At 35.2% G+C, this 26900-nt stretch overlaps 1 protein-coding gene across 4 annotated transcripts in view; it reads left to right on the forward strand.

Annotated features, from left to right (window-relative positions):
* The window catches only part of LOC123880891, a 503469-nt gene that overhangs the window by 26645 nt on the left and 449924 nt on the right, over nucleotides 1-26900 (forward strand). The window contains exon 1 of one of the 4 annotated variants that reach the window (XM_045929267.1): nucleotides 80-488. The exons of the other annotated variants lie outside the window; for them this stretch is intronic. Within the exon in view, the coding sequence (XP_045785223.1) occupies nucleotides 454-488 (35 nt within the window). The 5' untranslated portion in view covers nucleotides 80-453. Of the gene's footprint in view, nucleotides 1-79; nucleotides 489-26900 lie in introns of those variants that run through there. 4 annotated transcript variants of the gene reach the window in all.

The following is a 26900-nucleotide window of genomic DNA, read 5'->3' on the forward strand; positions in this document are numbered from 1 at the left end:
GCTTCGTAAGCGGTTGACAACTAAAATTTATTAATACAAAGCCACTGGGGTATACCAGCTGCATGCTGCAAGTGAACTGAGGCCTGAGCCAGTCAGTCGCCTTGCATCCGTCGCGTGCGGAGCTCGTGTGCCAACTTTATCAACACGTTTCAGCTTTTGACGTTCACCAATGTCATGCGAATTAAAAACATTCGATAAATCGTTATCATCCAATCAATCCACACGTTCCACAACCCTAGGTGTTCCGGTCACGAATCTTATCGGTTGTTTGTAAACAGTGATGGGGTGATTAAAATTAGAACCGTTTTGGACGTGCTCGATTCATAGGAGAGTTTTATTTTTCGAAAACGCATTCCCGTTGCTATTTTCGTTTTCAGTGGTAACCTTAACTATTGTGTTTGTGATTTGAGTGGTAGTGATGTGAATAACTGAATATTGGATTAGTTTATCAACATGTTCGGCGTGTTCATCAAGAGGTGGAATAAAAGGTACGAGTGCCCTAGTTATTGGAACAATGCTAACTATTGATTTGAGATATCGATACGGAATAATAAATGCGAAATGACCGCTTGTAGGAAATGACGGGTGTGGTAAGGAACATGGTTTTCTTTGTGTTTATTCGTTTCGATTACAGAATGCAGATTTTTATTACGTTGACCTATTACGCTGTTAGTTGATACTAAATTAAGTCACTTCCGAGTTGGTGATTTACGATATTTTTCTTCGCTCCAGTTTCCTTATTTGTGGACTCCAAATGGACAGTGTAACTTTAGATGATTTTACTGCTTTAAAATTAAAAGCATCAATTTCGAATCATGTGTCTGATCTTTCACTACGTTTACTTAGATTAAACCTCTTGGGTTATTATTTTTAGTTTTGATCATTAACATCATACTTCTATAGCAATAGACCCAAATGAAATCTGCCTGGGCAACTATCCTTTTCCATCAGAAAGAAACGTTAGCGGTAAAATCAATATTATATAAAACAGGTGCTCTTTTAAAATATAACTAAGTAAACAACTACTTGAGATATGATACTCAAATTGTCTTCACTCAGAATAATGCTGTATCTGTTAGGAGTAAGGACACATCACACAGCGCTAATCTCTCATGAGTCCAGAAAACTATCAACCTGTCAGGCTCTAAGGTCGATTTTATGTTTCCAGTTCTAATGTGCCATTGATGATTTTCTTAGGAAATTAAGGCAGTGGTTTTAAATTGCCTTTTGCGCCAGCTATTTTGGGTTTATTTAGTCCCCAAGGACTCTGAAGCCTCTTTAGTTGTTTGTCCAACAGGGTAATTGGATATCCCACCATTGCTCGGTCGCTAGTGGCTCGTCAGTTCTCTAACAGGTGCACCATGATGTTGGGCATCGCTGTCAGATAATCCGACGAAGGCGTGTGAATGAGGTTGCCATATTTTGGATGAAGATGGTAGACAACGCGGTATCTCCTTACCCTTATCAGATATCTCCCAAACGTATTGCAAATAGAGTAACAATACAACAGAAAATGGTCAGAATTTAAATGTTTTCAATTTCTGCAATGGAAAATATAAAAAGAAAAACTGCCCACTAGTCACTAGCTTATTTTAATGTTTTGGAACAAAGGAGGCAAGAGACCACGAGAAAAATCCGGTGGTCAGTCAACTCAGACCAACTGAAGGAAACTGGTACGCTGAACTTTACAATACTGTACAAAATGGCTAAAAACAGGACCCGATGGAAGGCCATTATTTACTGCAAAAGGTTGCCTTGCCAGGGCATCGCTCTCATGATCCTCAGTCATGAGAGGATATCTTGTGATGGTGCTCACACTATCTGGGAGGAAAGAGGAAATCTCCGAATATATGGATTGCTTCAATGAGGAGAGATTCATTACCAAAACTTCATCACAATGGATAAGGTTTTTAATTTTAAATTCTACGGCATATAAATGACACATTTTGAGATGTTGTTTACTGAATATGTACTTACCTATTTAGAATTCTAGGGTTGTCTCTAGTTACTACATCTTTATTTTAATTTTATCCAAATTTTCATGTGTAATTTTATGTAGTGGCACCTTAGTATTTGGTTTGTGCTCATTTGCTTCCAAATCTTTTAATTATATCAAATATATCAAATGGGTCGTTTAAATGGTTTTGTCTCCTAAATCAAGGAAAAACAGTTTTTCTACAAAAAAAAAATTTACTGCGCGTTTCCTTGATTTTACTATCAAAGCTAATTGCAACCAATTAAGTAACTATAATTACTGTGTGACCTTCAATAATTTTTTGTAGAACCTTCGACAAACGTGTAAGAGTGATTGACTATAATAATATTGTGATTGCGAAAGCAAGTTGGACTATGTGATTGACCGATAAGATGACGTGAATTATCTCGATAACGGTATATCAAAATATTGATACAGTCCGTCTTTGGGTGGTCTATGATCTAAGTATATTTTCACACGCTTCATTTCATATTTTAAATCAAGAAACAAAGTTTCGTCTAAATGAATGCTGAATCCTTTTAACACAGCCATTTCAGGATTTAGTTTATGGTCGGAATCTAACCGGTACCTACTTAGCTTTGATATTTAGAGCCCGTCTGATCGTCTCCCACTTTTCAAAATTTAAGCTGTCAGGATTTACAGAAATCATTACCAGAGTGAACGACATCACTTTGAATTCGATACTTTTTTTTAAAATGCGAAATCCGCAAAAGACTTATTTTTCAAGAAATACGTAATAATTATGTTTACCTAACAATTTTCAAATCATTCGTTTGATTCTAACCTCAAGTTCTATTTAAGATAAAATGATGAGTTATTTTAGATTTAATCCGCAATGATTTGATTTCCATAATTCAATTCAATGATTTGGACACGCAACAATTCTACAGTGTATTCTTCAATAGCTACATACATTATATTTCCAGATAAAACATAAGTTTTAAGTGCCATCAATTACTGACTCACTGAAGACTGATTAGGTAATAGAAATAAACAGATTTTTATTCAATTAAGCCTTTACAAGTTCTTCTGAATCGTCAAGAGAATCTACTACTGGTTCGGATTGCCCTAAGAAGCTTCCTACCAAGAATAACCAGCAAGAAACTTGCCGGGTAAATAAACTGTACTATTTGTATCTGTCATCTGCCGCTTAACTTTTTCTTGTGGCGATAAGAGGAGCATAGTGCCTGTTTTTCCTAAGTTCCTTCATGTTTTTCCATACATAATGAGATATAACAAGTTTTTATCGAGTATCGACCGTGTCGCGTGCTTTCTTACGGTAAAATTAGTTACTTATATGTTTTCATCCCTTGTTTATTATTTATTGTGTTTTCGTTACCGCATTCGCGCACAGTTCAATTGTTGAGTTATTTTGTACAGTTGCTGTTGGATGATTTCTGTTTCTACTATCTAATGTCAATAAGCGTGAGTCCTATTGCAAAAAATTATAGCCAGTGTCACTCGGGACAATGTAAGGATTCTAACGACATCCTATACATCCAAATCTGTTCAAGAGTTAACAAGCTATGGTGGAATAAAGAAACTCATATACATTTATACATGAATCTTGAAAGCATTACACTCCCTTTTTGGACAGTCGTGTAGAGAATCAATTAGTTTATTTTGCCATTCCACGCCGTAACGGTCGGTTATTTCAGCGTTTAAATTATCGTGAGTGATGGTACAGCCAGGAGCATATTTTATACTACTCGTATTTTTATTAGAATCAATCTGATTAAAATGGCAGCCCTACTGATAAATTATGTGTCCTACAATTGGTGCGTGGGCCGACCTAACTCGGGGTCACATTGGAAACAACTTGTCTATTAAGTGTTAATGATCTTTTATATCAGAGACCTTGTAAATAGCAAAGAGCAAATAAACGGAATAGTCCCATAGAAAAAAATGCAAAATACGGCGTTTTGTGAACCAGAGGTTTTCTTTGGTAAGTTCCTTAGGGCCCATAGAAGGATTCAAGAAGTGGATCCATCCAGATTTTTGATAAAGGTCATTCTTTATTCGTTATTTCGTGTTATTAGGCCAAGTTTGATATTATTTTCAAATAAATCAGGGATGCTGAATACATTTATGGGTACCATAAATGTATTTATGGAATCATAAGGAAATGACTTGTTCACGAAATGCCGTATTAACAATAATTTTATGGCCTTTCAGTCTGAAATAAAACATTATTTGAAGTGTCTTACAGATGGAACTATAAGTGGAATCTTTCAGACATATCTGTAAGTTGTAACCCTGTTAGCTACCTATGACGAAAAAGGTTATGCCTATGCGACCATGTACCTAGAATTATATACGACATGTGAAGAACACTTAGTGTGATTGCTCAAGTGCTTCGAATGCTCTTAAACAGCATTATAAAAACATTACGCGAGTCCTGATTACATAATGGTTACACATAATATAAAACCTTACTTACATGATTCTTCGCGTTATATACCTACTGTAGATTATTTCTTCAATTAGTTAATAGGTACCTACCTTCGTTGCAGCTAGGCACCGAGGACAAACCTCTGTGGTTTTTTCGGTGTGTTTAGTTTAAGCTTTTATTTGAATGAATTTTGTTTTGATAATAAATAAAAAAAAAAAAAAAAAACCTGAGGCACCTAAAGAATAATACCTAGACATCTGTTTAGAGTTCCGTAAGAACTTCTCAAATAAATTCAAATTCAAATTCAAATTCAAAATGTTTTTATTCAATTAGACTTTTACAAGTTCTTTCGAATCGTCAAAAGCATCTACCACTGGTTCGGAATGCCTTTCCTACCGAGAAGAACCAGCAAGAAACTCGGCGGTTGCTCTTTTCAAAGATTTGATATACAATATTATGCCATGTATAAAAGCAATTGAAGTCCTGCGCATTGCTGGAGCGAATCGAAGTTCAAATCCACGCTTTTTTATCATTTACATAATCTTCGATAGTATAATATGCTTTTCTCAGGAGCATATTTTTAATAGATTTTTTGAACCTGTGTAAAGGCAAGTCCAAAATTGACTGAGGAATTTTGTTATAGAAGATTATACCCATTCCCACAAATGACTTTTGGACCTTCCTGAGACGGAGCGTAGGAGTCGCAAGCCTGTTACGGTGTCTAGTCAGCCTGTTGTGTAGATCGCCAACCCTCTTGTAACTAAGAATATTTTGTCTTACAAAAATTATGTTGTTGTAAATATATTGAGAGGCTACGGTAAGGATACCTATTTCCTTAAATTTTTCTCGAAGTGAATCGCGTGGTTTTAAGTTATAAATTGCGCGTATTGCCCTTTTCTGTAATACAAAAATTCTCCCAATATCTGCCGCTCTACCCCATATTAAGATTCCATAAGACATAATACTATGAAAATAAGCAAAATATACTATCTTTGCGGTCTCCACGTCAGTTAATTGTCGAATCTTTCTAACCGCGTAAGCAGCAGAGCTTAGTTTGCCAGCAAGAGTTGATATATGGGTGCCCCATTGCAGCTTCGCATCTAAGGTTATCCCCAAAAATGTAGTAGTCTCTTCCATTTTCAAAATATCATTATTTATCATTAAATTAATGTTACTTGTGTTCTTGGTATTGGGCAGTGCGAATTCAATACACTTAGTTTTTTTTGCATTTAAAAGTAGATTATTTACAGTAAACCAGTGAGTTACCTGAGATATGGCACCATTTATATCGTCAAAATTGTCCTTATTTCTATCGACTTTAAAAATCAAAGACGTATCGTCAGCAAATAGTACGATATCGCAAATATTTTGGACTACATATGGTAAATCGTTTATGTATACTAAGAACATGAAAGGACCTAGAATAGAGCCTTGAGGAACACCCATTAGTGAGGCTGATCCGGATGACTTCACATCATTCACACATACTGTTTGAATACGATCACTAAGATAGGACGCAATGAGACCAAGCGCAGTGTCTTTGATTCCATAGTGGCTCAATTTAACTAAAAGAGTCTCGTGCTCAACGCAATCAAATGCCTTGGATAAATCACAGAAAATACCAATGGCATTCTGTGACCCCTCCCACGCATTGAATATATGCTTTAACAGCATTGCGGCCGCGTCGGTTGTTGATCGACCTTTAGTGAAGCCATACTGTTCAGAATGGAGTAGCTTATTTAAATTGAAATGCTGAAGCAGTTGGTTGAGCATGATTTTCTCAAATATCTTGCTCAGTGTTGGCAAAATTGAAATTGGCCTGTAATTGTTTGGGTCACTTTTGCTACCCGATTTAAAAAGAGGTATCAATTTACTACATTTCATGAGATCTGGAAAAGCGCCTGTATCCACAGACTCATTAAAAATTAAGGCTAGATATGGCGCAATAATATCAATAATATTGTTAATTATTTTTACTGATATTCCCCACAGATCTCCGGTTTTTTTGCTTTGTAAAGATTTGAACACTTTAACAATGTCATATGGAGTAACGTATTCAAACCTAAACAACACACCGCATTCAGTGACATTGGCCCTGAGAAGATCATAGGCTTCTGTTGGTGAAGAGCTAAGGGAACTAGTAGTGATGACTGGAATGTTCTGGAAAAAATTCTCAAATGTATTTGCAATTTCAATATTGGAGTCAATAATACGGTTATTAATTTTTAGCTCCAATTTATTGTTATGCACTTTTTGTTTCCCAGTTTCATCCGTGATGATATCCCAAGCTGCTTTAATTTTATTATCAGAATTAATAATTTTTTGCTTTATGCAGAGTGACTTTGCTTGTATGCAAACCTTTTTGAATAATTTTGAATAATTTTTTACATATTCAACAAATGTGGGAGTGTAGTTATATTGTTTTTCTGCATACAAGTCGAACAACTTATTTCTACTTTTATAGATGCCAACAGTAGCCCAGTCACTAAATTTAAGATTTTTAAACAGTTTTTTTTCTACAATTTTAAAGGTAGAATTAAACTGAGAGTTTATGAGATCAAAAAAAGCATTATAGTGTTCATCCGGACCACCCTGAGTAAAGTCAAGTTTAGGTAAAGCAGTTAAAACCTTTAGTTTGAACTGCTTTACCTTTTTAGTGGTTACTGGCCTATACTTTATTAACTTTGTTATGTCTTGATTATCACTGGGAACAGATATCATTTGTCCACAGTGATCGGATCTTAGATTCGTCATGATCGATTTTGCGACAATCTTACAGTCACAGAAAATGTTATCTATACAAGTGGCTGAATTTGCAGTTATCCGTGTTGGTTCATTGAAAATTTTCTGTAAATTAAAGCTTTTAAATAAATTGAGTAATCTGTCAGTAAAAGAAGTGTGAAGCAAAATATCAATATTGAAGTCTCCACAAACTAATATCTTTTTTGATGACCTACATATCCGCCTCAAGGCCTCTTCCATAACGTCCTCAAACAGAACAAAGTCACCTGAGGGGGGTCGGTACACGCAGACGACAATATAGCGCTCCAGCTCAACACAGGACAGCTCAATAGTGCGTTCCAATGAAAGATTAACAATGTCTTTCCGTTCTTTATAATTGATATTGTTGCGGGTTAATATTAAAGACCCTCCGCGTATAGCTTTCTTTCTAGAGAACGCACTTGACAATTGATAATGTTTTAAATTTACTATTAATTGATAACTATTGAGCCAATGCTCAGTGAGGCATAAGATGTCAATATCAAATTTTTTAATAAATAGTTCTATCTCATGTTCTTTGCCAGATAAGCCCTGAATATTTTGGTGTACAAGATTGATTTTACATAGCTTATCTGTTGTCGCACTACTTAGTTTAAAATCTTATTACTGTTTACAGTAGTGTCCATGCAACTATTTGTATCCAAACTATTATAATAGTTTGTATCCAACGTAAAAAAACTGGAATTAGTAGTATTACTAATTAGGTCTATATTATTAGTACAACATGTACCGTTTTCAAAAGAACTCAAGCTAAAAATAGCTGTGTCTTGTATATTACAAGCTACCAAGGTAGCTATTTGTTTCTTATAACTAAGGGGCAAGTACATTGTATCCTTTGTCAGTGAAAATTTTTTTATAAAATTATTCGTGTCTATTATGTGAATATAATCCCTATGGCCAAAACTTAAATTATTAATAAGCATGTTGAGTTTATAGACATACCTATTTTGTGCTGGGGTTAAAGTGCAAGAGTAAGGAAAAGTGCACAATATGAATTTACAACCCGTATTTTCTTGTAGGTCCAATAGGTATGCAAAACTTCTCAAAATTTGTTTTTTTGTTATTTGCATGCTGTCACCTATCAACAAGACAACTGTACTATATTTATCTAAACAGCAGCCTTTTACATTTTCAATTATATATTCATATGGTGCCCCTGGGTTACATATGTTGATCACTGTTTGATGTAATTTATTACTTATTAAATGACCAAAGTCTTTTCCCAATCCATCTGAAACAACAAATGTTTTCCGCTGAGGGCAATGTAACGAGGAACCATTGTTTTCACAGCCTTTTTGTTGTCCTATACACTGACTGTCCACTGGCATTTCGTCCGGAACCTTATTTGAGCACTCACATCTATGAATCAGGGAGTCAAGACGATCTATATTATAATTACTTAAGGCTAACAGCTCATCAGCGGCCAGTATATGCTCACCGACCTGTTTCTGTGACAGCTCGTACTGGGAAGTAACTGTTTTCAAGGAGTTTTCCAGTTTTAGAATCTCCTCATTAAGACTCCGAACGTCAGTTTCATATTGAACTCTCATCTCTTGCAGTGAGGAACAATATGTATTGAGCTTATTTAATAAATCTGAACGTTCTTTTCTAAGCCTAATGTTTTTATTACATAATTTCTGAAATTTTATTAATTTTTTCGTTTTTTTAATTAATTTACCAATTTTAATGTATTTTTTAATTTTTTTGTGACTATTTAAATGGATAGTTTCTGAATGTGGCTTATTATTAGCAGCACAAGGGCTGTCACAGGTCAGGTCAATTGTCAACACTGGTGCTGTTGAGGATGAAGCAAGCAGCTCATCATACAAGTTATTTGTTTTTTGTGTTTCATAACTTGCTATTTGTGACTGAAGGTCACAAATTAAGAAATTTTATGATGTGTATTAAAGCTAGAATGAATTATTGTGATTACCGCAGAATGAAGATCTAATAACTTGCGAAGTCACGAATTAATGACCAAGACGATGTGCAGTTCGTCCCTATAGGGTAAGAAGCAAGTCACCTGCAAAAATAACTTTGTTTATTCTGGACGAAGGTTTGCAACTTAAAAGGTTCTCCATTCTCCAAAGAAGACGGTTTGCGTTGCTTGTGTCAGCGATTCCACGCTACTTGTTTGAGATCGTCCATCCAGTCCATTTATTTGTAGTGGAGGTTCTCACAACGTTGCGTTTTTTGGTGCAGGTCCCCACTCTAGCATTTTGGGACCCCAAACTCAATAAAATTTTGTAGACACGTCCTAGAACCTAATATCTGTGTCCAGATTTCCGTAAAAATATCTAGTTATAAAGTTACAAGGGTTTTAAAGATTTGTGTGTAAATCTTTTGTAACGGAAATCTGGCGAACCACAGGTCTAGGTATTAGTTCCTAGAACGTATCTACAAAATTTCATTGAGGTTCATTGGTTAACTAGCTGATGCCCGCGACTTCGTTCGCGTGGATATAGGTTTTTAAAAATCCCATGGAACTCTTTGATTTTCCAGGATAAAAAGTGGCCTATGTGTTTAATCCATGGTATAATCTACATCCATTCAAAATCTCAGCTCAATCATACAGTAGTTTTTATAAGAGTAATAAACATACACACATACATATACACAAACTTTCGCCTTTACTATATTAGTGTGATTAATTAGAGCCAATCTACATTTGTTTGGAGCGCACTACGAATAAACTCCTCTTAAAATATCTAAGTTTGACGTAATATTATGTTCTGTGTCTTTGTTGGTGTTACTAATCTGATTTTCAGTAGGTATTTTCATAACAAGTGTAAATTAAAAATTTATAACACCCCCGACAAGTGAAGTTACAGTAACTAGAAAAGACCGAAAAGACCTGATAACTTTCAAACGGCTGAACCGATTTTCTTGGACTATTCCGCGCCTACGATCCAAAGTATCAGAGTTTTCCAAAACATCATTTTCAAATAAATAATTATGTATCAAGGCAACGTCCATCTTGACAGCTTGACATTTGTCAATTGACATAATATTAAGAACCTAACGGTTATGTAACCTTCTTTTCTACAAGAAAACTAGAAAAGAGCTGATAACTCTTAAACGGCTGCACCAATTTTTTGGGTTATAGCTAAGAACACTCTCGATCAAGCCACCTTTCAAACAAAAAAAACTAAATTAAAATCGGTTCATTCGTTTAGGCGCTACGATGCCACAGACAGATACACAGATACACAGATACACAGATACACAGATACACAGACACACAGACACACAGATACACAGATACACAGATACACACGTCAAACTTATAACACCCCTCTTTTTGGGTCGGGGGTTAAAAAAGAGATTCAGCAATAACTTATCTGTTACGCGGGCAAAATCGCGGATATTCACTAGTCGTAAATATGCAATGCAGTCTACCTTGGCTCTCATCCAACTGTGTAAATATTCATTCACGATCCCTACTTCAATCCTTCATGATTCAAAGTTTTGGCACAATATTGTTCCGTTCCTTTAGTAAGAGTTTGCTCATCACGACAACGTTCATAGATTTCGACTATGAATACAATATATCGATAAGGTAGAATGGACATAATACTAGTATTTGATGCTTTGGTTCGTGCCAAGCTAGAAACCAGCGCCTGTATTTGGAATCCATACGAAAGCACTTACATCTTGCTTCTTGAAAAGGTCCAAAAAGCCTTAAGAGATTGTACGGGTATTACCCATTTATGTACCCCACAAAATTTCTCCAAGGGCACTTGGGTTTCAACTCACTTAAAACCCGACGAGAGTGCGATCAAATTGGTACAATTTGCAAGATTCTTAGGAGTGTGATTGACTGCTCTGAGCTGCACAACAAGCTCTGCTCCGTTTACGCACCCACTGATTATAGCTACCTCCGCCGCCGCCGCAAGTTTTTCGTGAGTCCGTTTAGTCGCACGGTAGCGCGCGCCAGGTCTCCCATACCGCGCACTTTGGCAGCGCTGAACGCGCTGCTGAAGGAGTCCCCTCGCTGTGACATATTTGCTGACAAATGGGCTGACCTCATAGGTCAGATCCTGCACTTTTATGATAATTTGTAGTTGACATATTTGATTATTATTGACTTTATTGTGTAACTTACAAATTCTAATTACTTTGACAAATTTATTTTTATTGTGTAACTTAATTTAATTAGTGTAATTGGACTTAAAAGGTCCGTTTTAATTAAATAAATAAATAAATAATGCCCCTTATTTTAAAGGCAAAGATTCAGTCAGTATCGCTCTTTTACTTTTCGCACTTTTACTTTAACTAAACCCTTTTATTCGATGGTTTATGGGATCATTTCACTTTGATGTTATAATGTTACGACACGAAATCTATCACCGTTATCGCGAGCTGGAAACTGATACTAAGACTTGATTACTGAATTCTTATAATATCACGACACGAAATCTATCAACGTTATCGCGATCTGAAAACTGGTACTAAGACTTAATTATTGAATTCTGACGTAGTTGACGAAATATTGACGAACGCTGTAGGTTACATTGTTCTTTGCAGGGAAGTCAATACTATTAAGACTATGGCTATTTGACAAATCGCAAAAACGCTGTACTTTGAAGTAAATTGTTTATTTTTCTAAAGCATTAACAGCTATTAAATACATGCAATTAAAAACTTCAGTTTGTGAAGATTATAAGGGCCTCTTTTAATTTAGTATACATTATCCCAATAAAAAAAAAAAACAAGTTGAAAACATTGCTGTTCGCAACTTGTTCTGTAAAAATTTTCTTTAACATCTTGATACTTTGAAGCCAACCTCCAGAAAATGATATGTTTAGGTTTAGCAATCAATTCGAACTGTTAGTTTTATACTAAATGTTTTTCATTTCTTAAATAATCTAAAACTAACCAAAAAACTTCCTGTGCTATTTATTTTCTTGCAGGCGCTCTATGGAATTCAGTGTCCACTGGACTGTCATGACGGGCGGACTGCGCGCGTCATTTCGTCGCAAAATATTATTTAAAATGAATTTAAGCTTATTATTTTTGAATGAAAGTTGTGTTTATAATCGTTGAAAAATAAAATAGGGATTTTTTCATTTCTAAATTAAGCCTCCTTATATACTAAAATTTATTCTAAAGTCACGGTTTTACCAGGTAAATACTCGGAGGTTGTCATAGATTATGATGACAGATAGTAAGTGTTCTAAATAGGTATTATACCTATGTTTTTTAGGAGATAGCGCGCCTCGTTCCGGGTGCCGTGTTCCGAAATGGATTTCGTAGTAGTGCAAGTTTGGTGCAAGCCCCACATGACGGAGGGGTATGCGTCAGGCATTTCCTGTGTACAAAAAAGACCTATATTTCGGATCCATTTTTCATCACTGACATCATGCACTATTCAAAGACTGGTCTTCAAGCATTGAGGAATTTTGGACGAGAGACATCTCGAAGGTTCCCGAAGGCTGCCTAACTGAGTTAGATTTGTCGGCTAGCTAGCTTTTTTTGAAATTGGACCTACTTAGCTGGATTGTGTGTTAGAGATTTCTTATGAGATATTATATGTACATAATAATATAACCATCATAAGAAAGCTCAGATTCATGCTGCGGGCAATGGGGAGAGCCTAAAGGTTGGAACGCCATTTCGGCGGCCGTGTTTCCTGCCATATATACCTTAGATACCTGCAAGCCAAGAGTGAATAGGCATCTTCTAGGTAAGCGTGCTCCAACTTGGACCTCATCATTGCTTTCTTTAAAGCATGATTGTCGTCAAGCGCAAGCGCAAAGATTCAGGCGGCGCAAACCCGTAGCATGTGGAAGACCCTATTAAAGACTTATGTTCACTGTGGACGTCTGTCGGTTGATGTTGATGATTATGTCTTTAGTGCAAGTAGTTCAGTAGTTTCAGAGTTTATCGATAACAAACAAACAAACCTTTCCTCTTCATAATATGTACTTAGTAGCGCAAACTTGGAAAAAATCTCGTGGAAACTCTTTGATTTTCCGAGATAAATGTCATTTTACCTGGCAGCCCTAATCAATTTTATCACTGATAATAATAACTAATTCATAACCGTTAAACCTAAGAGTCAAAATCTCGTTTTTCTAGTCGAGTTCCGTAGGCTCTTTGAACTCACCGCATCCCAAGAAAACCTACCATTAGATGTAGGAATAATGGAAAGAGGTCACAACCCTCAGCAATAAAGAATACGATGCGGAGAGAGATGTCACTCTCAAGGTCTTTAAATGTATCCATGCAAAAAACCACGTCGACTGGTTGCTCCGTTGCAGCGTGATTGAATATTAAACCAACAAACACACTTTCGCATTTGAAATATGGCCAATGATTATAAGAAACAGTTTAAATCTCTCTCTGCTCTCTGAGAGACGTTAGGCAAAGTGAACACGAATTATGACACTTCTGTGTTCTTATACAAGCTTAGGTCTCTCAATTTTGTCAATTAATGTCAAATTTCTTTCTCAGATCAAAACCTAGTAAGTGGTTTAAATTCAAGAGAAGTTTAGGAACACACCTTTGAGAACATGGAAAACTTGCAGGTATGCAGGTTTCCTCACGATGTTTTCCTTCGCCGTTAAAGCAAGTGATATTAAATTGCTTAAAACGCACATAACTGAAAAGTTAGTAGTGCGTGATTCCAGGATCGAAGCCCCGACCTTCGATTAGGAGGCGGACGTTCTAACCACTAGGCTATGACAGTTTTTAAATTAAAGGGGTTTAAATATTTTAGTGTGAAGACTGGCCTACACATTTATTCATAACATGTGCATCATTTTCTTTTTTAGGGTTCCGTACCTCAAAATGAAAAACGGAGCTCTTAAAGGATCACTTTGTTGTCTGTCCATTTGTCCGTCCGTCCGTCAAGAAAACCTATACAGTACTTCCCGTTGATCTAGAATCACGAAATTTGTTCTCGGATTTATTCCTTTACTTGGGCTATGAGAGTTGAGACCTATCTACCTGCCCATAATTCTAGGTTAACGGGAAATACCCTATCGGTTTTCTTGACAGACACGACAGACGGACAGACGGACAGAAAGACAGACAACAAAGTGATCCTGTAAGGGTCCCGTGTTTCCTTTTGAGATATGGAACCCTAAAAACATTATGTAAGTATGCAAAGTATTTCCCTTGCAAACCATATTTAACAGTTGACATGTAGAGGTCAGAACTCCTTTTGACTTTTCCTATCTTACTTTTAAGTTTTAATGCATTATTAAGTATTTACTGTTTTGACATGGTATTTAGATAATGGGTGATATTTATTTTATTTAATCTAATTCCTTTGAAAAACTTAGTAAGGCGCATTAATCTATAAAAAACCTAGCGAGTTCATAGACTTACTATGTTTTAAAATGGTCAAAGCGACTTACTAGCTTTTAATTTTACTTTAATGTGGGTGTCCTTACAATACAACGGGACATACTATGAAAGTTAGGCTTATGACATAAAACGATTTTCGGAAAAATTACATTTACTTTGTTTTGATATGGGGCGGTCGATATAATTAGGTACTAGGGTAAAGGCTCAAGTAAATGAACAGATTGGACGTTTTTACATGTATTAAGAGCTGGAATAAAAAACCGGCTGATATACCTTTTTTAAATATTTTCTTACAAATTCTTACACTTTTTTCAATTTCAATTTCAAAACCGTGTTCCGTTCAAACCGTTCAAAAGTGCGTGTGCGTCCATGTGTGTGTGTGTGAGTGTGTGTGAGTATATACTTGTCTGTATGTTTGTACGAGTGTTTGTGAGTGTGGTATTGCGTTGTATAACCACATGAGTAGCGAACAGAGTCAAAGCTTCATACAAGCGCGCTACGATAGGTACACTACTACAAGCTTGAGGCGCGTGTGTGCGTGAGCACAGGCGCTACGTCGCGTACGGAGAGAAATCGGTTTATACCGGCTCGGCCTGTGCTCAAGCTCAGGGGCTGCAGTACACGTCGCGCGTCGTGTTTTCATTTAATTTAATGTTAATGATAATAATTTAAATAGTGTTTAAAATCTATTTTCTTGAACTGTCATAGATTTTGTTCAATATCAATATCTGAGGATCCCTAGGATCACAAAACAGGAAATTGTTACCAAAACTTAAAACAGTTGGCACCATTTTGTAATTCTTTGTTAATTGACCGATTTCGTTCAAAATCGATATTTAGAGCTCCCTGGGATCACAAAATAAGAAACTGTTACCAAAATTTAAAAAATTCGACGCCATTTTGAAATTCTTTGTTAATTGACCGATTTCGTTCAAAATCGATATTTAGAGCTCCCTGGCATCACAAAACAGGAAACTGTTACCTTTAAAAAAGTCGACGCCATTTTGAAATTCTTTGTTAATTGACCGATTTCGTTCAAAATCGATATTTAGAGCTCCCTGGCATCACAAAAAAGGAAACTGTTACCAAAATTTAAAAAATATTTTTAACCGACTTCAAAAAAAGGAAGAGGTTCTGAATTCTTCGGTATCTTTTTTTTTTAACGTATGTTCCCCGATTACTCAAAGACGCCTGGACCGATTTGGATTTTTTTTTTGTTTGATAGGGTATACTTCGCAGGTGGTCCCATATAAATTTGATGAAGATCTGATGAATATCTTCCGAGATGGAGAACGGAACTCCTCAATGGATAAGAGCAAATTGCTCGCGATCAGTGTACCCTAACCCTACTGTTTACTAAGATATTAATCTTAGTAAACAGTAGGGTTTTAACTGGGTATGGCATATTATAGTACAGTGGGGCCACTAAAAATTGTGAAATAAAAAATTTTCAAAAGAAAAATAAAACCGACTTCAAAAACCACAATCACTAAAATTATTTTTACTTTTTAGTGTTTGTGGTTTTTGAAGTCGGTTTAATTTTTCTTTAGATTTTTTTTAAAATATTTATTCTGGTATTCTTCTTTCTTGGATAAGGATCCCTCTTGGGTATCCCCATTTCTCTCTGTCTTTGGTACTATCAAGCTAATTTTCTCTCGCGATTTGCACAATAGCATTAGACCAACGCGTCTTCGGTCTACCTATTTTTCTTTTGCCTGCTGGACCTGGCCAAGGGGAGATTTTTCCTGTCCTTCTTTCATCTGTAAAAATCGATACAATATGACCATTTGCATTTCAATTTTAGGGCATGTCTCAAGGTGTCTGTAGGCTTTGTCTTTTTTCTTATGTCTTCAATTCTCACTTTGAATATTTTTTCCTTAAGTTATGCTCCTTGCCATCGCCCTTTAGCAAGTCACTATTATTCTTTTTATATTCTTTGTCTGGACCCATGTTTGGCTGGCATAGGTGAGGCATGGCAGGATGCATGTATCTGTAACGGATCTTTTAAGATGTACTGGGTAAGCTCCTTTCATTCTTTCCTTTTGTGCCCAGTACTTGTTCGAACTGATGTTAATCCGTCTGTCTACTTCCTCTTCTGCACTTGTAACGCTGAATGAGACTTGTTTTTTAAGATACATTTAGGAGCATAGGTATTGTAGTTCCAATACTTAATTGTATTTATTTGCCTGTTACTATAAATATGGCGGCTGATTGAATGAGGCCGATTGTTGTAGGTACCTCTGCGAAACTGTTCGAAAATAGTAAACTGAAGTAAGTAAGTACTACTTACAAAATTATGTCGCTTTTCATTGATAAATATGGATTTCGAAAATTTGACCACATTTCCAAATTTCGCGATATATAAAGTGGCTTCCGATTCCGAATCATTTCACTGGCATACAAAATTCAACTTTTTTGTTTTATTAGGTTTTGAAACTGTTTCTTACTAATTTGACGTCGCTGATTTCAGATCTACTTTAATTTTTTACACAGCAGCTCTAGTTTTTGAGATACAGGTAGGTACCCCCATATTTTGCACTATACTCACACTTTGTATGTTCACACTTTATTAAGATCACACAAGTAATTTCCAAAATTTATCGAGGTGTTAACATCAAGAAGAACATCTGCAAGTTATTCCAATCATTTTTGTACCATTTGGTGGCGAGTACGTATTAAAGAATGTCGTGCAAGTGTGTCTAACTTTGTAAAACAAGCATACTCGGGCTCATTGAGAACCCATTAGCAGCTAACAGCAAGGCCTGGACTCCAAATTTTTATATGTGAAAGCTGTATTTCCTCATTGCGTTTATGAGCAAATAAGAATAGACCCTACTTTTACTAAAAAAAGTATTATAATTTGGCGCGAACCATCTAAACACCATGATGATTATTATTTCTGCATTGTGAATATAACCAGAAGAAACAGCAAAAAAATTGTTCCAAGCGACTCTATTGTAACTTGCAGTCTACAATTAGAACGATTCTGACTTCTGGTGATAAATCTGTACCTCAGCCCCAACCCAGTACCTCCAATCTACTTCAAGAACTTTCAGAAGGTAGTGACGATGTAGTGACTTTTACATCTCAACTTAGACTATTCAATCAAAATGATTTGGACCACTTAATGAGAGATCTTAGATTGTCTAAAAAGCATCAGAACATGTGGCTTCTCGGCTCAAAGGAACAAATCTGATAACATGTGTTACGGTATATTGTTCTCACTACTCTCAAAACATTCAGCAGCTGATGTTGAACTTCCAGCGACTTGGGTGCAACATGGGCATTAAGTTTTTCTCTATTATACAGAAAGGGCTCTATTATACATTCTAAAACAGGTTTTATTTATTATTATTATGTAAAATAGTTTTTGATTTATCGCGCAAAATGTAGAAAAAAATATACAATAAGTCAAAAACTGTGAAAATCTGACAATTTTTTTTGAATTCCAAGCCGAAAATATATTTAAGAATTTATTTATTAATAGGAATCGAGAGTTTATGCACTAGATAGAGTTCGTTCATTCACTGAAATTCCCAGTTCATTTACTGGCAATTTATCCTTTTGTTAAATAAAATAAGTTATAATAATTAATACCACGCATTTTATTTGATTTTTTGATATTTAAATAATTTAAGAGTGTATACCTACTGTGTACAGACACACAAAATATAAAAATTATATATAGAACGATTCTCATATACCTTAATTTTAGGTCAATGTCAGGGTAGTCCTTATTTGTTCATTTACTGGATCGTTTACCCTCCTACGTCAAAATACTAAAAGTCCGCGTAAATTTCGCAGATTGAAATGTCTGCTTGATTAATTGTCAATAGAGGGTCATGACATGTCAAAATTGCTAGTTTGAAGGTGAAATCGTCTATGTCATTCGCATTGGTTTTCCTCTTAAGGCTAAGATAAAACTGACCGCACATTTACTATGTACCCATTCATGAAATGTACTCATGAAAATTAAAACAAATTAAAATGTGTTTGATATAATAATACTCGATAAATAATACTTTTAATCTCAGATAATCTAAGTTTTCCCACGGGATTTTTATAAAACCTAATTTACGACGACGAAGTTTAGACGCCTATAATAATTCATCATTATGTTTAGTCACACTAATATTATAAAGGAGAAAGTTTGTATGTGTGTGTGTGTGTGTGTGTGTGTGTATGTTTGTTACTCCTTCACGCAAAAACTACTGGACGGATTGGGCTGAAATTTAGAATAGAGATATATTATACTCTGGATTAGCACATAGGCTACTTTTTATCCCGGAAAATCAAAAAGTTCACACAGGATTTTTAAAAAACTACATCCACGCGAACGAAGTCGCGGGCATCAGCTAGTTGACAATAATTTACTCCCATGAACTCTATCTACCTTTGGCTCTCTTTTTCTCTTGTAAAATACCTATTCCTTTCTTCACTTTCGAGAATGGATCTGATAAGATCCGTCTCATTGCGTATATCATTCTCTTTGAAAGCTCTCATTATGCTTTCTTCAGACATTAAGTTCAACAAAAAATCCATTCAAAAGGTCGATGCTCTTCCAGTAATGTATGACGTGAATCCTTAATTGTATGGAACCATAACGCTGTATGGATTCAATGTAATCTTTTGTCTATTGTTTATTGTTTAAATAAAAGTTGCATTTTATTAATTTTCGATTGTTTTATCCAGCTTATTCATTTACGGCCCAAATAAAATCAATCCTATCTAAAATTTGTGGATAAGTAACTTAGCTACGTTGTTATTTGTTAAAATTGTATGGCCTTTTTAGATAAAATTACAATGTTGCCAAGTAATTTATCGACAGATTTTACAGATAGAAACAGCCGTTAGAATGTAATTTACAAAATCAATACAGCTTTCATTCAAATGTCTCGAAATTTTTAAAAATATGTATGCAACGTGGTTTAGTTTGAAACTACAAAATATACTTAAATATAAAAAAGAGGAAGAAAAAATAAATTCAAACAATACTCTACAGCCTATTTCAAAGCCGATCTCGTACATACCTAGCTACTCGTATATCATGAACTAAGTGTCTTCATAGTTTAGTCTAATGAAGAGTTTTAATTTGACTTCTTTGTACATATTGTGAGCATCCAAAAATTTCATCATAAAACAAAACTTGCAAAACTACATTATGGCTACATCTCTCAAATCTGTTAACTTTATTAACTTTATAAATCGCATTTAGTATAATGCCCGTGTCCTCATGACCCATTTACTTGCGTTTTCGAATTTTACAACACAAACTTGTTAAGATCTCGCTAAATTAATTAAGTTCCGTTAGCCCACTGTTCCGAGTATAAAACAAAAATATTAAGGCAAAGAATTTTAATATCATCTTCTTTATTATATTATGCTGCATCTCAGGATTTAAAAATTAAGCATAAATGGGACATAGCTCGTTATGAAATTACATATAAGTTGGCTGAGACCCAAAACTGAAAAGTTTCTAAGTTGCACCAGTTCAAAGGTTTGAATGCAAATCTTTAAGCCAGTGTAACTTTAAAATTACACTTTTCAACAGAAATCTGTAAAACTACAGACCCAGATGCCTAGTTTTTTCTAAAATTTGTTATCCATTGAAGGTTTTCTACGAAAAATTATTTCAATATCACTCTATTAAGCAGCAATGTAGAATCGACCAATGTCAAATGGGCTCGGTGACTATCATTCAGTGTTAGACACTGAGTAAGAGAATCACCACCCAGCCCGGCTAGCATGGGCAGTAGATAAAAATTATATTCCCGATTATATCCACTGATTTCTATGACATCAGTGGATATAATCGGGGGATATCATTTTTATCTACTGCCCATGCTAGCTGGGCAGGTATGCGTTCACTGAGTATCATTCAAAATCGAAATGAGAACCAAACTACGATTGTATAGAAAGCGCTGGGGAGCGAATTAGGGTGATTTCTTTTAAAGATATTGAAGTAGCTATATTATCTTCATCTAAGCTTTTTCTCAATATTTTGTTTAAGACACTAAGTCGGTCTTGAACGACCTTGAGTTATTGGCAAGAGATCGCTCAGAACAGATTGGGTCGTTGATCCGTTGGTAAAAGTTAATTTATTTTAGGGTTGTTGAATGACTTCAGATCAATAAGTTCCTTTATTAAATCTGTAAGTGTTGCTAGGTGAGCAAATCATTATCAACGCTCCGTTTCATATAACGTTTTATCAGAAATGTATATTAACTCGTAGTATTGATTTTATTCACATTTTTAATCTTACTAGATGTGGCGATGTTTTTTGTCGAATGATCGAACAATGCGCAGTTTCTCGATAGCTTTCTATTGCTTTCGATTGTTTAAATCATTGAAAGTTTACATTCTATAAGAACAGATCATTCATTCCAGTTAATTAGAACTCACTTTATAGTGATAAGAAAGTCGCAAGTCTTCGCCAATATTGTGAAATATCAACGAAGACTTGCAATAATTTTCTATGACTAGTACTTACCATCTTTTTGAATGTAATGCAGTATTGTTTATCTATGTGGCTAATTCTCTTGTACACAATCTCTAAACTAAACTTAATTGACACTTGACAGGTGTAAATCTAGCCTTCTTCACAGGGTGTATTCTGAAAGAATTACCAATAGTATATTTATCCCTGTCGTTTTAGTTTAGATATTGTATGTGCAATAAAATTGAACATATTGGCTGATTGATATTTCAACATTCTGCTTAAATTACTGGGGCTAGAAACTCCTGATTTTTCATGTACATTTCCTTTATAATTTTTCCTTTATAACGACCTCCTTTAAAGATTTTGAGAAACTTCGACCCCGAATCAAAATGAACAATGTTACGGGCATTAGATAATGTTTTATAAAGATTTTCTTCTTCTTACATATGCTTTAAATCTGTCTATTGTATGTTAACGAAGTTTTTAAAGGATACCTCTATTTCATTCATTCACTTATTTTACTACTTCAGAATTTTTGCAATGGTTTCCAAATAGGTACTTATTTTAGCTCCTCGATGGTCTGCTTTCATAGTTGCTTCACAATGTGACCCGCTGTGTACTGTTTGCAGATTTTAAAATTTGTTACTTGAACTGAGAACTTTTTTAGACGCGTTAGGAGATTATGGGATGGGTAAAAATGTAAAAACCTCATGGTCGCGTCACCAACATGTTAACTTTAATAGATTTTGCCGATAGATGTAAAATTAAACTAATGTTAATGGTTTTAATTATCGTTTACAAATTGTGTAACTTTTGATACTGCTGTTAATTTCAAATCCAAAAAAAAACACTCTTTATTTTCATAGTTTTGCTTTCACTTCTTTCAGCGGCCCACTGACAATTGACAGACATCTTTTCATTCAATACCGTTTGCTACGTTGGCTAAAATAAGTTCTGGCCCACCAAAATCTTTGAACCCATTTGGAAAAACTGTTGACCCGAAAGGTAATTTCATATCCACTTCCAAGATCCATTAGTGCTAAAACGCGTGATGAATCATTGGCATTTTTTCTACTCGTTTTCGCATATTCAGAAATACGGGCTACAATCATTTATGCAGTTTCTTGAATTCTATCTCTACCACTTTACGATAGAGTCCAAATTTCCTTTTCCATTTAAACTTTGACCGTAGTACGAATGTAGGTTAGTCGGGGACCGTGGTGCCAATATGAATGGCGGATTTTTTGCTCCTGTCATTAACTTATTATATCGATAGGTACAACTTGTATTCAAAAGGTTTTTTGTGAACACCTTTTAAGATAAGGCATTCATCAAAATGTGATGTGTACAAAGTGTTCATCAATAAATCAGTTATTTATTATTTGTTAATATGCTTTATAAATGTTTTTAAATTTGCCATTGCAGTATTACCCATCATGAATATCTTCGTCGATTTTGAAGACTAAAAAAAAGATGGCTCTACATTTCTTTTGTTAGTTTTGTAATTTTTATTAGACATGAAGTCGATCTGTTCTTGGTCAAGTTCAAGTGTAACAGGAAAGTGCAATCATTTGCGCATGTCTGCAAAGAAGAAGTATACCTATTCTAGCGTTAGCGAACATCCCTGAAAATAACTATACGCATAGTATCGCATCACACTAATAAATTATAAAGGCGAAAATTTGTTTGTTAGTGTGTGTGAGTGTGTTTGTTACTTTTTCATGCAAAAACTACCTAGCGGATTTGGGAATGGAGATAGATCATACCCTGGTATAAAACATAGGCTACTTTTTATCCCGGAAATCAAAGACTACGGGGTATTGAAAAACCTAAATCCACATGAGTAACGGCATCATCTAGTTAGTTAGTAGGTCTATAGATACACATGCTAATTAGTAGAACGAACGCATGCTATTATTGAGCAATTGCTAGGTATTTAGTACTTCGATGCGCTACAGAAGCGGGGCACCTCCATCGAAGCTCGAAAGCTAAAGGCATCATAATATTGCATGCACTGTGTGCATTTTGCGTAGTGACTCCGCTGCACGTAAAATAAAAGGTGGAGCAATAAGCTCTAAATATAGAGTTAGGTATTTGCTTTCCCAAAGGCATAGATATAGTGCATAATATAGACTCATCGTCCTCCGCACCTTTACATCATGAATCACACTATCACACTTCACACTAATATTATAAAGGCGAAAGTTTGTATGTGTGTGTGTGTGAGTGTGTGTGTGCGCGTTTTGTGTGTGTGTGTGTGTGTGTGTGTGTGTGTGTGTGTGTGCGTGTGTGTGTGTGTGTGTGTGTGTGTGTGTGTGTGTGTGTGTGTGTGTGTGTACGTGTGTATGTTTGTTACTCCTTCACGCAAAAACTACTGGACGGATTTCGCTGAAATTTAGAATGAAGATAGATAATATCCTGGATTAGCACATAGGCTACTTTTTATCCCGGATAATCAAAGAGTTTCCACGGGATTTCGAAAAACCGAAATCCACGCGGGCGAAGTCGCGGGCATCGGCTAGTACCTAGTAGTCGTATCGGTTTTGTACGCAGCTACATGGACGGATACCAATAGTAAGAGCAATACCTTGATTTGAGAAAAGTAGCTCAAAACTTATGTAGTTAGTATATTATGCTCATAATAAAATTGTGATGAATAAAGTTAGCCCAGCAAAGTGGATCATATTCGGTTTGTTTGTGCATTATTTTATAGAGCTGTGAGTGTGAAAGCGATTTTTTTCTTATTTTAATACCGTTTACAGTTATTTGTTTCACGGTATTGGATGTTAACAGGGCTCTCTCCGTCACTCGCTTCATACAATCGTAGTTCCAATTTCATTTGAATATTAAGCAACCCAAGTCCATGAAATTTTGCAGACATATTCAAGAAACTAATATCTGTGCCTGTGGTGTTTTAGATTTTTCTAAAAATATGTAGTTTTAAAATTACAGGGGCTCAAAGATTTGTATGTAAATTTTTAAGACCGCGTAACTTTGAAACCGAATATTTTAACAGAAATCTGGAAAACCACAGACACAGATATTAGTTTCTAGAATATGTCTGCAAAATTTCATGGACTTTGGTTGCTTAATATTCAAATGAAATTGGAACTACGTTTGTATGAAGCGAGTGACGGAGAGAGCCCTGTTAACAAAGTGAGAAGGTACTGCCGCAGTAATTTAGTCCAGTTGACTGGCATTGCTGCGAAAAATTGTCGACGTTTTATTTTGTATGATAACTGTACAAAATAAAGATTTCGCGCCTTTCAAATCGTCTGCAACAAAGTAACGAAGTGGCTTTCTGTTCAGTTTGTCATATAAATTTCTTCTAAATATAAAAGGACTGACTGACTGATAGTATTATAGGCCAAATTTCAAGATGGAGCGGCCTAGAAATCCTTTATTTCTTTAACGTAGACCACCATTATAACGGTGGATGAAATGATACAGACGAAGTGGACGAAGTCTTATATGATCACTTTGTTGTCTGTCTGTCTTTCTGTCTGTCTGTCCGTCCGTCCGTCCGTCCGTCGTGTCTGTCAAGAAAGTCTATAGGGTACTTCCCGTTAACCTAGAATCATGAAATTTAGCAGGTAGGTAGGTCCTATAGCACAAGTAAAGGAATAAATCTGAAAACCGTGAATTTGTGTTTACATAATTAAAAAAAATTAAAATGTGTTTCAATTTTCAAAGTTAGATAACTATACAAGTGGGGTATCATAATATGAAAGCGCTTTACCCATACAATCTAAAACAGATTTTTATTTATTTTTATGCATACTAGTTCTTGATTTATCGTACAAAATGTCAAAAAAATACCCGAGTACAGAACCCTCGCTCGGTGCGCGAGTCCGACTCGCACTTGGCCGGTTCTTTTTATTTATTTTAACTAATCTTTTACAAGAACTTTTGAATCGTCAAATGCATCTATCTACCCCTAGTTTGGATTTCAGAATGCCTTTCCTATCGAGAAGTTCCAGCAAAATATTCTTATCTACGTTCTTAGTAAACTGAGAGAACACAAAAGAGAAATACTTGCTATACTTCAAGCAAAATACAAACCAAACCAATTAGCAAACTTTCGATTCAGTTTTGCCGGGCTAAAATAACCAAGTAGGTACCTACCTAATTGGTTGGGACTCAAAATGGCAAACTACTCCAATCAATACTTAATTGAGGACCGATTTTATGAATGTAAATTAAACCCAAAACATCGTAAAACAGTCTTAAATACATTCCTAATAATAATCCCGTTCGCAGAACGTAATATTATATTAATAAAGATTACAATAATATTATGGCGTTCGTCCGCCATTTTGGAAATGCGCCAAGCTGATGTAAAACTTGAGAGCCGCTGTCAAATTTATGAAGACCCTTCATTTTCACCCTGTTTCCCTGCGATGGCCTATTTTAAGCTTTATTGAGAAGGGCAGGGGAGGTCTATGTAAATGGATATTTACTTCTAAATAAAATGCATGCTACGCGTGGTGTAGATATATGTACAAGTAGTTAGGTATACAGTGATTAAAAATATCAAATATGCTTAACATATTGGATGGATCGTCTGAGATATTTTGATCGCGGCCATAAAGATATTTAGGAGAAACAGTGAATATTTTTATCAACTGGTTACATTTTCTATATTCACGTTGCTCATGCTGAATATATTTTGAATTTTATAGAATTTTGAAGTCTTTGAAGCCGAGATTAAACTCAATCCTATCTGTAATCTCTCGATAAGTTTCCTAGCAACGTTATTAAGTACCTATTTGTCAAAAGTTGTATCCAGTCTTTTTTTTTAAATAACAATTTTGTTAACGGCTGAAACTATAAATAAATTAATTAATCTTATCTATAATCCGTCGATAGGTTACATAGCAACATTGTTACTTGTCAAAATTGTATGATCTTTTTGACAATTAACACGTCGCTAAGTAATTTATCGACAGATTACGCATAGAACAGAGATTAGAGGATAAGTTAGTGATAGAAGTACGTAAGAATCATTTAAGTTTCAATACTAGTACTAGTACAATAATTTCCAGGACTTCAATTGCTTTTATACATGGCATAATATTGTATATCAAATCTTTGAAAAGAGCAACCGCCGAGTTTCTTGCTGGTTCTTCTCGGTAGGAAAGGCATTCCGAACCAGTGGTAGATGCTTTTGACGATTCGAAAGAACTTGTAAAAGTCTAATTGAATAAAAACATTTTGAATTTGAATTTGAATTTGAAAAATAGATAAGTATAAATGAATTAAATAAAATTGTTACACTGTCGAGCGTTATGTATTTGACTGTTCCAATATCCTATTGTGTTCATTAAAAACCCCGAAAGATTAAAAATGGAGGACGCTTTTAAAATAGTGCTCTCAAATGCTAATGTATCAGTATGCTTGCATAATAATAATATAATTTATCATTTACTGGAACGATTTCTGTCCGTGCTAAGTGCTCAGATAGATTCTATTAAATACGTGGGTGGTTGGTCCAGATAAGCGTTTCACACGTAGTTTGTTTTATCTCGAGCGTGACAATATCCGTTAGACGCCGTATCTGACACCCGCACTATTATATTTCTATTATAAAGTATGTATGTCCGTTTGTTAACCTTTTATGGCAAACCCTCTGTCTCAAAATTTCGTAGGTACAGAGATTTTGATATGATAGGGTAAGAAATATTTTTTTTTTATTCGGCTCCATTTTCATGTAATATGGGAATAATATTTTAATAATTGAATTTTTAATTCAATGTTTGGTTTTGGATCACCGTTCTCCACCAAATACCAAAATTTCAGATTTGTACCTCATTTAGTCTACTAGCTAGAGACCTGTGACACACGGACAGACACATAGACAGACAGCAGAGTGACATTAATAGGGCTCCGTTTTTAAGCCTTTGGATACGGAACCCTAAAAATGTAAGTAGTTAAATGCCTTAACAATTATTATGGTCTGTTTGTAACTTACTGACATA

This window comes from Maniola jurtina, chromosome 3, assembly GCF_905333055.1.
Source record: "Maniola jurtina chromosome 3, ilManJurt1.1, whole genome shotgun sequence".
Classification (NCBI taxonomy): Eukaryota; Metazoa; Arthropoda; class Insecta; order Lepidoptera; family Nymphalidae; genus Maniola; species Maniola jurtina.